Genomic DNA, 13,149 nt, shown 5'->3' with positions numbered 1-13,149 from the left:
AGGAACCTCCCAAATCAGGTGTGAGTACAGATGCAAAATCTTAGTTTTGCATCAGCAGAGTAATCTGAAGATGGCATTTTTGCACAATGTTTGTTATCCCCAAATCCATAACAATGCATAGTTCTTTCTTTACTACATTTTAAAACAAAGACAATGAAAGCAATCATGGCCAGTCTGAGCAGTGAATCTATAAAGCCACTGATCAGTATTTGTAAAAGGGCATGTTCAACCCATGTGACAATGTAATCGCCACCAACAGTGATGAACAAAAGCAAAACCTTATGTTTACATTATATATATATCTAATATTTGTAGGAATGTTTAAATTTTCATGTCAATATTTTTAGAAAGTTTAATGGTCACATTATGGCTTGAAATCAAACTTTGTTTCTAATAAAAAACTCTGATTAAAAGGTATGTTTACAGAAAGCAGCAAGTGTGGTAGGCATTTCATTTATTGTAATAAACGTGTTAGCAAAATATCACTGTCATAGTTTGAAAGTAAAACAAAATCACATACATTCCTTTGGCATTAGTAATAAACACTGGGAGAAGGGAAGTAGCATTGTTTTATTTTGTAATGCTGCAGCTCCCAGTGTACATCCCTGGTCAATCCTGAAATATCTTCTGTGCTAGCTATAAGAAATTTATTCCTCCCATGTACTGATCTCCCTTGTTCATATGACTATGTTAGGATTGTCTCTTGTGCATACAGAGAGGAATGCAAAGCAAAGCCTGAAGGCTGAATTTCCTGGGTTTCAGTATCAATGAAAATATCTAGATATAATGCCTCAATATTTTTGCCAAACTACCTTACCGATTTCCTTGCCACCAATGCTACATGTAGTGTGAAGTTACAGAAATAATATTGGGCAAAACTGCAAAGGGAAGTCGGAGTATGCTTGCTAGCTCACCTGTAGCACTGTACTGCTTTTGATATTTTGATCATTACTAGAAGCAGTTGAAAAGTACATGAAGAAAACAAAAAAAAGACAGCAGATTATTTTCAGTCACTACAGACTTGAATTATTTTCAAACTGGTGTTTGACTAATGACAGTTTCTGTGCTCTCCTGAGTAATTCGGAAATAAATCAACTGAACACCCCCATTTCATCTTTCTCTTCCTTTTTTTTTTTTTTTTTTAATTTAGGCCACCATATCAAATAGTGTGTTACAGAAAGCATGGAGGCACATCTGTATTGCAGATATTGGTGTTCAGATGCTGATCATTAAATAGTTTATTCCAGTTCATAAAAATGTGAGTAACAGGGAGTTTCCTCTGCAGATTTTCCCCCCATATATCCTCTGACAAAGCCTGAATGTTTTCCAGAATGGCAATATGAAACTTGGTGTCCTCAGCTTTCATGAATTTCACAAAATCTCTGGCAAACTGACTTTGGTCTATCACATTTAGAGTCTCACGCACAGACTCACTGACAGCTACATGGAGGTTGGCATCTTTGAAGTAGTGTATCTGGAGGAGAAAGATCCCTGTACCCTGAGTGGTAAATGCAGCCAGGGCAAAAGTCCAGTCTGACATCCAAAGGCTGTTCCAGTGATTTGATGGTACTGATGAGCCTCAATGCAGGCCACAAACAGCTGCCTCTCCCCCAGGCTTTTTTTGAACATGCAGCAGTTCCCTACAGGAAAGTGGCAGCTCACACAGGCCTTCAAACCCTTCTGGAGAGCCCCTCACCACAGTTTTCCCACATCTAGAATCACACTGTGCAGCTGGGGTTTGATGGTTACCCCACACAGGTGGTCAAACTCAACAGAGAATTTGTCCTGTGAGTCAAAGAAGCTGTTTCCCCCTAAATTGTTGTAGTGGGTCAGTAGCACAGTGCGCCCATTTATTTGGATGGGGGTGAAGTTGTTCTTGTTGTGACAGGCTCGCACGCAGGCAGCCTCCTGCCTGACCGGCTTGTCATCTCTGACCAGAGCAGAGAGATCTTGGACAACCTGACCAAAGTCCCCAGGAGGAGACTGGCACAGTAGGCTGCAAATGAGAGACGCCTTCTCCAGTTCGTGCAGCTCCTTCCTCATGCACATGCTGGGGTGAGGGCTACCCAAATAGCTGGAGACTGCAGGCGAGGGGAGGGCATATGGGTCGCTTTGTGCTGAAGGCAGAAGGCACAAGATGGAGGCAGGGGTTGTGGGGAGCCATGGTGGGATGGGGCCTATGCTGGGGCCTGCAGTTGGTGACCTCACAGTAGCTCCGGGGCAACGTTGCTAGGGGACCAAGGTTGGGGACTGCTGAGAGGGAGCAGGAGGATCGAGGGTAGGGAAAGGTCCCTACCAGGAACCAGAGCAAGCTCAGCTGATGTCCTGCCAAGTGCTGCCAGCGACACTGCAGTGAAGAGACCGGACCAGGCATTTCAGAGGTGCCATGGAGGAGAACAGATATCCTCCCTTTGCTCTACCTCCTCCTCCTTTTGCTGCTCTACCTCCTCCTCCTCTCCCTGCCCTTCAACACCTGTCATGGTGTGACCTCCCCCTGCATGGCTCTTTCCCCACAGGCCTGGGCCTGGTATGCATGAGACACCCCAGGTGGGTGGCAGAAGAAGGCCTGGGGCAATCAGTCCAGTCTGGTCTGGCCTGGTCCAGCCGGGGTCAGTCGAGGCTGGTTGGGTAGGCACAATGCTGGGCCCACTCACCTTGCTGAGGTTTGCTGTCGGCAGTCCTCTTCCCACCATTGCCCACAGCTCCTGAATCCCCTCTGCCTTCCCACATTTCCTTTCTCTCACTGCTCCCCTCTCTTCACCCTGACCACCCCTTGTTTTCCTTCACACCATCCGCTTTCACTGGCTATTTTGTCACCTTTGCCCTCAGAGTGTCTGGGCATAGAGCAAAAATATCTTCCTGCATGCCTCAGAACCTGCTCCGTCCTCAGAAATCAGACAAGGATGTTCTAGAGTATAAGAAAATCAGAGTGCAAGCTTTTTAGGTTTAGAAACATTAAACCTCTCCTCCTCCCCCTCTTATTAAAAGGAAATGACATGGGCCAGAATTTTCCTTAACTTGATCTCTCATACGTGGTTTTTGTCCATGGTTCAGAATGAGTTCAGGACTGGGAAGATTGATTTAGACAGCACAATGAAGCTGCTTGAAAAATTTCATATACCTTTTGATTTTGAACATGTGAAACATGTTTTCAAGGTGAGGAATATGTAGATTAAGCAATTAAATATGTTTAGAAGTCCAGTTACATAAGTGTTTTATATCTGCTGACTTTTTCAAACTAATGTTTTGAGAAATTAATATCATGCTAGTAGGGTGTGCAAAATCAGCAAGTAATTTGGCTCATCCAGGTCTTTTGTTTCTGTGTAAAATAGATAACTGAGTTGTTGCATTAGAATCATAGAATAGAATCATAGAATCTTTTAGGTTGGAAAAGACCTTTAAGATCATTGAGTCCAATGTTAACCTAACTCTGGCAAATCCACCACTAAATCATGTTCCTAATCACCACATCTACATGTCTTTTAAATACCTCCAAGGATAGTGACTCAACCACTTTCCTGGGCAGCCTGTTCCAATGCTTAATAACCCTTTCAGTGAAGAAATTTTTCCCCAAATCCAATCTAAACCTCCCCTGGCGCAACCTGAGGCCACTTGCTGTTGTCCTATTGCTTGTTACCTGGGAGAAGAGACTGACACCCAGATAACACCATTTCTTCACCACACCAAAATAGTGTAGGATAATGGAAAATATGTAGATCTTGATTCCCAAATTTTTTGTAACATGGCCTCACTTGAGAAAAGTTAAAACATTCTGGCTTCATCCCATCCAAGTGCTGTGACAAAGCTAAGGAGCCCAGACATGCCTGTCTGATGCTGGAAGAGCCTTAGAGTGACTTCCTAAAAACCCTTTTGCCAATATGAGGACAATATGGAGTTGTCTGATCTGCTCAGGCTTCAGGTCAACATAGATCCAGAACACTTGCTCATTCAATTTTCCACTATATCTCTCCTCTGAAGTATTTAAGGGGTATGTCCAAATGGATGGGAATTGCACTCTAACCACTGGGAAAGGATGTGGCCTTGAGATATGGCAATATTTAAGAGATTTCTATGAAAGTTACATGATACAGATAGAAATTGGACTTACTAATATGTTAATTTAGTGTAGGTAAGCAAACTACCATCAAATGGATGCAGTCCCAGCGAGGAGCAAATACTGCAAAACTGAGTGCCTTTGGATAAATTGGGTTTTCATGTTCTTCAGGTCCCCCCTAGTAATTACTCAAAAGATGTATGATTTTTCTTTTTACTTCTTTTTTTTTTTTTTTTTTTTTTTTAACTAAAAATAACTGTTTGGTAAAGCTGTTTTCTTAAGGAAATGAAGCCAAGTGGCTAGACATATATGTGATTTCTTTGAGAATTTTGTAACCAGATGGTTGACTCTGTTCAGATTCAACAGAAGAGAATTAACTATGGCAAGTCAGAAACTTTTAGATCACATGCTGACAGGAAGGCAGGCAGAGGGAAGACTTTAAGATTTCCTCATTCTATTGTGATCCTCTCTCATTGTTCTCTGTCTTGTCAAGCCAAGGTAAAACTGGCAGTGTGAACTCAACCCTTCTTGAAGCGGTTGCCTGTGGTTTTTGAACTTGCACTGCAGTGAGAGAATTGACAACCTTGAAGATCTCATGAGAACTTGAAATTTTTGTTATTGTTTCCTGTATTTTCTACCTACTTGGCTTTATGACAGAAATTTGAGAGAGATGATCAATTGTGGGTAGAGAGGAGAGTAACTATTTGAGGAAGTGACCTGCATAGAACAAGTCTGATCTAGTTATATTTAACAATATAATATGCTAAACAGTTTGATCTAGTTATTTGTAGCAGTACTGTTAGATATTCTTTGCTATTTGAGAGACATTTGAGTATACTCAGTTTTGGGGCTCAAATTTTCATCAGTATAATAATATGTAAAAATGCAGAACAGTCTGGAAGGAAATCTTACTGGCATCGTCAGTAAGTATACATCAACTGTTAATTGAGTGGTTATACATGACTAAATTTTATAGAAAACAGTTTTTAAAGAATAAGCTGCTTTGTTCTTGTCTATTCTCTTTGAATTTATTTTACTGTAATGCTCCTTTGAGCAATATCAGAATAATGGACATTAAGTTTTTTAAGGAATAATACATTTTTATATTATTCCTCTGAAGACTGTCAAGGTACTTCTTTGTTTGAATAGCAGAGATTTGATATTAGCAAAGAAAATAAAAATCTACTAACAAAAATTTTATAACAATCTTTTTTATATTAACATGATTTTCATAACTTTATTTTGAAAAGTTTTCCTGTGTAGTAGTATTGCCTGTATTTCATCAAGCAATAACCAAGATAGAAAATTTAATTTTTTGCCCAGCTTCACATTGTGCTAATACCTAAGTGAATGACTCTTGAGTCCTGATAGATTGTTTAACTCCAAAATAAGTTGGTATTTTCTCTTTCTGTTTAAGTTATGAGTAAATTTGCAGTTTTCTTAAAGATGTTAAAAATTAGATTGAGGATATCAACCTTAGATGTGGGATTTCTCAAGCAGTAATGAAATGTGTATTATTGGCATTTACATTGAATTATTTTCTTGCTGGTAATTTCTGTTAAAAATGATCATTACAATTCTCTTTCACAAACTCAAAGAAAATACTTAAGTAAAATTTTTTGGCTAGAATTCCTTACAAAATTTACTTTTGTACTTGTTTTGGTTATTTAAGGTACTGCTTTTATTGTACTTATTCAGACATCTCTTAGTAGGAACTGTACTGCATAGGAAGAAGCTGGTAATGTATCATTAAGCTTTTAGCTTTTATGGCATCTTTTCAAATCTAATCTAATTTAGTATTGATCAAGAGTCTTCATCAAAGAGTAGCCAGAGCTCAAGTAAGTCATTCCATATTTATGGACACTTTTGGGGAAGCTCTACTAACCGTAGTAGGTGCCATGTTATTACGTGCTGAGATTTAACTTTTTGTAGTCTCAGTTTAAGGAGCTAACAGTTATGAATTTTGATCAGTTTACAGTGATAATAAATGATGCAATGAATCACCATTTATTTCTGATTTTTGTAATTTTGTCAGTAAATTTCCAAAGTTTATCTTAATTCAACAACTTTTAAGAATAATACAATCTGAAATGTTAGAAACTTCTATATTTCATATGCACAATTACATATTTCATGTAGAAAATTTTAAAGGATAAATAAAATGGTTAAGCCTGAGAAAAATGTAAATGGCAGAAATGGCAAAAAAGTATTATTATACTCAAATTCTTTTGCCCTTTTGATTTTTCTAGTGGCTTTTATACTAAAACACTGAGATTAATTAATATGCTAACATTTTGTAAGGTCTATGAAAACAAGCTTACAGTTTAAGAATTCTGAAAGTGTGAATAATTAATCTGAGTTAAACATTCTGGCTTGTTAAGAATAGAACACAATGTCATAGGTTATTATAAAGTATCTTGTCTTCAAACTTTAATACTGTTTCTTATTTGATGGATTGAAAGACTTGGATCTCATGATAATTTGGTCATCCTTATTTCATGTCTTAGATTACTGTTTTCTGTGTGTTTTATGTAAATTTAACTGACAGTATTTACAATACAGTTTAAACTGCTGTTGGAGAGGTATTATATTAAATATATTTTCCACTTGATAATTTTTATGCTGCAGATTTATTTTACTGCATAGCATTTTAGAGATTTTAGATAATGAGTTTTAATATTACATATGTGTTATATAGAAATTGATTGTAATTGCTTAAATGCTAATTATGTCATATGGTACATTTTAGTTTGCATAAAATAGTTTTAACACAGCAAGTCAAATCTAAAAGTTGCAGATAGAAATAGAAGAATATAATTTGATAATGTATTGCAGTCATTGTTGCCTGAGGTTTTCTCTATTATTCTCACTCTTATGATCAGTTATAATAGTGTTTTGTGTGTATCTTTGTGTCATTGCATATCTTTGTATTGACTGTTTTGATTTTTTTTTTTTTTCAGAAAACACTTGACAAACGTAAGACACATATGATTAACATAGAAGACTTCAGAGCAATTTATCGAGCTCTTGTACACAGATCTGAATTTCGTGAACTTTTCTGTGCATATTCTCCAAACTGCAAAATTCTGGCTACCACTGACCTCATTGAATTTCTCAGAAGAGAACAATATGAAACCGAAGCTTGTGAAACAACTGCCTTAGAAATTATTCTGAAGTATGAACCCATTGAAGAAGGTATGCATAGTTCAAGCATTTGGTTTCTAGCTCTTATTTATTGTGCTTCTGTCAGTGACTGCCTTTATATTTTTGAATACTCATCTGACTATGCAAATTGAACATTTTAAAGAAAACTAATGTAAGCAATTATAATTATGTATGTTGTATAATATCTTTTGTAAGCACTTGTACCAAATGTTAATTTTTTGAAATTCAGATCTTTAAACATTGTGAATGTAATAATATAAGAAACCATTAATAAAGCATACACAGCATATTGCTTAGTGATAGCATATTACATTACTTACCAGATCTGTCAGTCCTACTCCTTGTTGCAACAGGCTGGTCCAAAACTACATGTAGATTGCTTCAAACAAAATGCAATTTTCATACTGTAGATGAGCTAATATAAACTGCACTAAATCTTTTTAATGTCCACTGAAACATGTGAATGACCATTATTAGGAAGCCAGACTGATTTTTTTTTTGTTTAACTAAGTGTTCAAAAATAATTTTGCTTAATTAATTAGAGGAATATAAATATTACATTATAAAGATAAAAAAAAATAGAAATTATGTTTTGTTAGCAACTGGTCTGTTCAGACCAGGATATTTCTCTTAGAAGAAATTAACTATAATTAAATCAGTAATAATGGATTGATTTGATTTTTTAAAAAAAATTTCAGTATTAAAATCTGAAGACTGAGGACAGCATTTCTGAAGACTAGAAAATCTCAGAATTTAATGTTACGTAATTTAGTTTTGTTTAACTACTCAGTACTGTGATTCACAATTGCAATAAAGGGAAAGAAGTTTATTTAAACCTATTGCATTTCAAAGCACATTTTACACCATGATTGTTCTAATCCTACTTGGGGGTCATGTTAATTGTTACAGCATTGCTGATATAGTCAAGCTTTTTGCTTAAAGTTTATTTTACAAATTGAAAGAATACATGCTACTAGAGTTTGATATAGTACTTCCATTTCATACTATTTAAACCTATAATTTGTTTTAATAGAATACTCTCCATGAATCATACTTTTTGCACTTGATATGTCTATATTTGAGTGTCATATGGCAGAAAGTTTAAATGTAGAAGTCATCTAATAATAGAGATTTCACAGAGGAAGACAACTTCTAAGGATGTAGCTAAACCTTAGATAGTTACACTGGTTTTCCCTCAGCTGGATATGATTGGTAATGTTATCAGGGATGCATTGAAGCAGTCTTGCAAATATGGTGGATCCTTAGCATCTAAAGCAGGCATGGAGTCTGGTTATTATTCTTTTCCATCATGTGTCTGCTGATGTCATTCTCCATGTTATTGGGGCTAAAGCTATAATTAATAATTATGCTCTCCCAAGCTGAAATGCCATTTCTATTTTCTTCTCTGATCAGCTTCTGAGAGTAGGTCTCTAAACACAGATTTCTACTGTCACAGAATTATGGAACAGTTCAGATGGAAAGGAACTCAGGAGGGCAGCTATGTCAGCCTTCTGCTCAAAGCAAGGTTAATCATGAATTCAGAATAAGTTTCTCAGTGCTTTTTTTTTTTTAGTCAAAACATGAAAACCCCAAAGCACAGAGATCCACAGTCTCCTTCATGTGCCCAGAAATGGCTTCCAAGGGTTCTTGCATCATGATTTTCACAGGGATGAAAGTGAGTCTGGCCAACCTATAGCTCCCTGAATTGAATCATAGAATCAGAATCATGGAAAAGTTTGGGTTGGAAGGGACATCTAGACCAACCCCCCTGCAATAATCAGGGACATCTTCAACTAGATCAGGTTGCTCAGATCCCCATTCAACCTGACCTTGAATGTTTCCAGGGATGGGGCATCTATCACCTCTCTGGGCAACCTCTTCCAGGGTTTCATCACCCTCATTGTAAAAAATGTATTCCTTACATCTAGCTTAAATCTACCCTCTTTTAGTTTAAAACTGTTACCCCTTGTCCTATCACAACAGGCCCTACTAAAAAGCCTCTCCTCATCCTTCTTATAAGCCCACTTTAAGTATTCAAAGGCTACAATAAGATCTCCCCAGAGCCTTCTCTTCTCCAGGCTGAACCACCCCAACTCTCTCAGCCTTTCCTCATAGCAGAGGTGCTCCATCCCTCTGATCATTTTTGTGGTCCTCCTCTGGACCCGCTTCAACAGGTCCATGTTTTTGCTGTGCTGAGGACTCCAGAGCTGGACAGAATATTCCAGGTGGGGTCTCACCAGAGTGGAGTAGAGTGGCAGGATCATCTCTCTTGCCCTGATAGCCACACTTCTTTTCATGCAGCCCAGGATACGGTTGGCTTTCTGGGCTGTGAGCACAGAAAGTCCTTGCCCTTTTCAAAAATGAGTGCAACATTTGTTCTTCTCCAGTCATGGTGGCCTCCCTTGATCTCTATGGCCTTTCAAAGATGATAGAGAATATCTTTGCAGTGATATCAGCCAATAGTCTTAACACCCTCAGATGCATCTCATTTGGTCCCATGGATTTTTATGTGTTGAGTTCTCTACAGTAACCTCTATTTTATCTTAAACTCTATCTGCTGGTAGTTTCTTTTCTCCCTGAACCCTCTCTGTAGGCACAAAGCCTACACCTTGTTGATGAAGACTGAGAAAAAGACAGCACTGAGTACTTTAGCGTTATCTGTGTTTGTCATCACTAAACCACCTATCCTATTCAACAGCAGGCCCACTTACTCCTTTTTAGATGCAGCCAGTGCAGCAATAAAAGTGCTCCATGATGCCACTGATGTGCCTTGTCAATTTCAATTCTGGTTGGTTTTTGGCTTTCGGAACACCATTTTGTCAAGACTAAGCACTGTTTCTATATTCCTCCCCGTAGCCTGTCCACACCTTAAACATCACTTTTATAGTTTCTTTTTTATGCTGTTTAACTTTTACTCTATCTCAGTGAATCCATGACATTTTTCTTGTTGCAGTAGAAGGGAAGCAGCTAGCACCATTATTCAGCCTAGAATCTGGAGCTCAAATTGGGTTCTTCCAGATTTCAGTAATACTTTGCAGACAAAATATTTTTCTAACCAATAAGTTCTTCCTATTGAGTCAGTCATACCTACAGAGCTCATAATTTCTTCTTGCTTTAGCTACCCTGGAAGGGTTTGTGTGTGGTTGCCGTAGTTTTTTTAAAGAAAAGCTTCAGTTATATTTTGATGAGTGTTTAAAGTAATCAAAATAATATACTGAAACCATTACGCAAAAACCTCATACATTTATTACTTTAAGAGCCTTGTTTTATTTTTTATATATTTATTACTTTTTTCTTTCTGTGTTTTAGTTTATCTATTTTCATGGTGCTCACTTTTCTCTGCTTTCTTCTGTCATTTGTCTTTTTCCCTTGTCCTATATATTCTATTCTTCAACTTGCTGTTGGTCATTACAAACCATTTCTTATTTTTCTTAGGGTTCTTATCTGCCATTTTGCTTGGCTGCTTATTATAGTGTCTTCTCCCACTTGAGTCATTTAGTGATAATGCACAGCCCCGCCCCCACAAACCCAAAGACTTATATGTCCCCTTGACTTACCTGAAGAAGAAGTATTATATAAGATCTTCATAGGTGCCTGATCACCCGTTTGAGTCATGAGAACTCTGAAATGAGTGGGGGTTTGTTAAATCTGTAATATGGATATTCTTCTGCTTCCTGTTGTGGTGTAACATTTCTGCTGAGTTTCTGTAATATGCATATTCTTCTGTTATTGAAGCTTGCTTCAAGTTGTGGTGTAACATTCCTGATGTTTCACTGAACATAACTTGAGGCAAAATTTGCAACTAAGGTAAGAAAAGGAAATCAGAGCTAACTGCATTTTACTGCAAGCTGTTATTTTGTTCTGTGGAACATGAATCTCAGATGTTTAACTTTTTAGGTTTCCTTTGGTTCCCAGTCTTTGATAATGGGTGGAACTGATAACTGGTTAAGAAAAATAAACCTAAGAAAGAGAAAATCTTCCTTTTGGGATAATAACCCTGGAATATCAATGCTGTTCATTCCCACTGTGGTGGAAAGAAGAAACTGGACCACTCTTTCAACAAGAAACAGAAGATATTTTGTGTTTCATTAAGAGTCACTGTCCAGTAATAGCTACAAAACCTTCCATTCCTTATGCCATTACTCTCTGAGGTTGCCTTTCAAATTAGAAGATATGTTATTGAATATATCTACTCTTTCTGAGAATGAATATGTTTACTAATTAATTATAAATTACCAGTTTAAAAGGTTTCTTTTGTTTTATCTATTTTGATGGGAAAGTTAAAAGCTATAAAGCAGTTAAACAATGAAGATTCTTTAGTCAGTTAGAAAACACATTTTAAATATCAACTAAAGTTTCTATTGTTTTAATTTAATGTCTGGTTTAAATTTCAAATGCTGAGCCAAATACTTGTTTGTTTCTTCATCTGTGATAAAATTTTTTGTCTTTTAATTGGAAATAATCTTACTGAATGAAATAATCGTTGTATTGTTCATGCCCTCTTTAGTGAACTAATACTTCCACTCAAACATATTTCTTGGAAATCCCAGCTATGACTGACGTGATAGTTGGTTCATATGGTGTTGTGATAGACCATTTTGTGTAACTGTCATTCTGAATTTGGTATAGAATATTCTTCATCAGCTTAATTGATTGGACTCATCTGCCATCCTTGTCCTGTGTATTGAAGAAAGAGAAAAGGGCAGATTTTGACACTTGGTTGACTGGTTTGCTAATAGTAACAACCGCTATCTGATAAACTTGCTAGCACTAGTATGTCAAAATTAAGATGAAAACTGTGACTAGATTTTATATACAATGTTGATAAGTCTGTTTATAACATTTAGTGCATCCCTAACATTTGTGTGCAGAGACAGAAGCCTTTTCAATGTTATTGAACCAGATAATCTGAATTAACTCTCTGAGTGTACTGTGGCTAGTTCAGGAACAGTATGGAATACATTACTCTTCCATTTTTACTGTACAGTTTAGATGTCTAATGGCAAAATGTTGCATACCATATTTTTTGTGTGTGCTAAAGCTTTCATTTTTGGCTTGAAGGAATCATTTGATGGAATGAAAGTGGTGGATATGTGATTCACACCTGACAGTTGTGTCTTACTAACATCCAAATATCAGTTTTGTTCTACACAAACATTTGATTATCTCAATTTTTTATTAATTTTGAATGGAAGTTTTGAGTCATTGAACGAGATTAAAGAAAACATGCCAAACAAATGCACTTTATTTTTTTATGCTTGGTATATATCTCTTTTTTTTTTTTTTTTTTTAATATTGTTAATTATTCAGTACTTGCATGGATAGGATTAGAGGCACAGTGATGATAAGAAGGTGCATCCTGCTATTATTTACAGTGTAGTGCCATTTGATGACTCTGCTTCTGTCTTTGTATTTTCCTGCTAGACAGTACTTCAGTTATGTCATTGATAAACTGGATGACGGAATATAAATTAATTTTATTAAATTCAAATTTGACACCAGGACTCCAAGTATAATAGGGAACAAGATTACAAGTCAGAGTGATTTGGCAAATTGATGATATAAAAAAGAACAATGTAGTTCAAGAAGGAGAAGCACTGCATTCCATTTAGGGCATCAAACATGAGGAAGGAAGTTCACTAGATGGAAAGAGTTGTAAAAGAACAATGAAAATTATCAGAAGTCCAAGAAAACCTAACCTAAACAGAAAGATGCACTGAATTTGGTTTGTTTCTTGTGGAAAGCAATGGAGTGGAAGTGTAATAGCAGCCTTCATATGTGGATAAGACTGTGAAAAAAAGGAGAGGAATAGTACAAAACAGGACAAATATTTTGGACAGCAAGGAAGATTCAGGGTAAACATTATAGAGAACTTTCTAACAATAAAATTACTTAGGTGCTGAAACAGGATTACGAGGTTGTAGATTCTT

General features: G+C 36.6%; 2 protein-coding genes across 2 annotated transcripts in view; one reads left to right on the top strand and one right to left on the bottom strand.

Annotated features, from left to right (window-relative positions):
• Window positions 1-1,087: 1,087 nt before the first annotated feature.
• Window positions 1,088-2,049, bottom strand: CAPZA3 (capping actin protein of muscle Z-line subunit alpha 3). The gene is given in 2 exon segments (XM_074825366.1): window positions 1,088-1,569; window positions 1,572-2,049. Coding segments are annotated over 2 exon segments (876 nt in total). The 3' UTR covers window positions 1,088-1,171.
• A 337-nt stretch (window positions 2,050-2,386) lies between these two features.
• PLCZ1 (phospholipase C zeta 1) overlaps window positions 2,387-13,149 on the top strand; it is a 52,261-nt gene continuing 41,498 nt past the window's right edge. Inside the window, exons 1-3 of the mRNA XM_074825365.1 lie at window positions 2,387-2,400; window positions 3,033-3,156; window positions 7,015-7,249. Of these exons, the coding sequence (XP_074681466.1) occupies window positions 2,387-2,400; window positions 3,033-3,156; window positions 7,015-7,249 (373 nt within the window). The remainder of the gene's footprint in view (window positions 2,401-3,032; window positions 3,157-7,014; window positions 7,250-13,149) is intronic.

This window comes from Strix aluco, chromosome 5, assembly GCF_031877795.1.
Source record: "Strix aluco isolate bStrAlu1 chromosome 5, bStrAlu1.hap1, whole genome shotgun sequence".
Taxonomy (NCBI): Eukaryota; Metazoa; Chordata; class Aves; order Strigiformes; family Strigidae; genus Strix; species Strix aluco.
The sequence above is the reverse complement of the archived record's forward strand: the minus strand, read 5'-3'. Positions and strand labels throughout refer to the sequence as shown.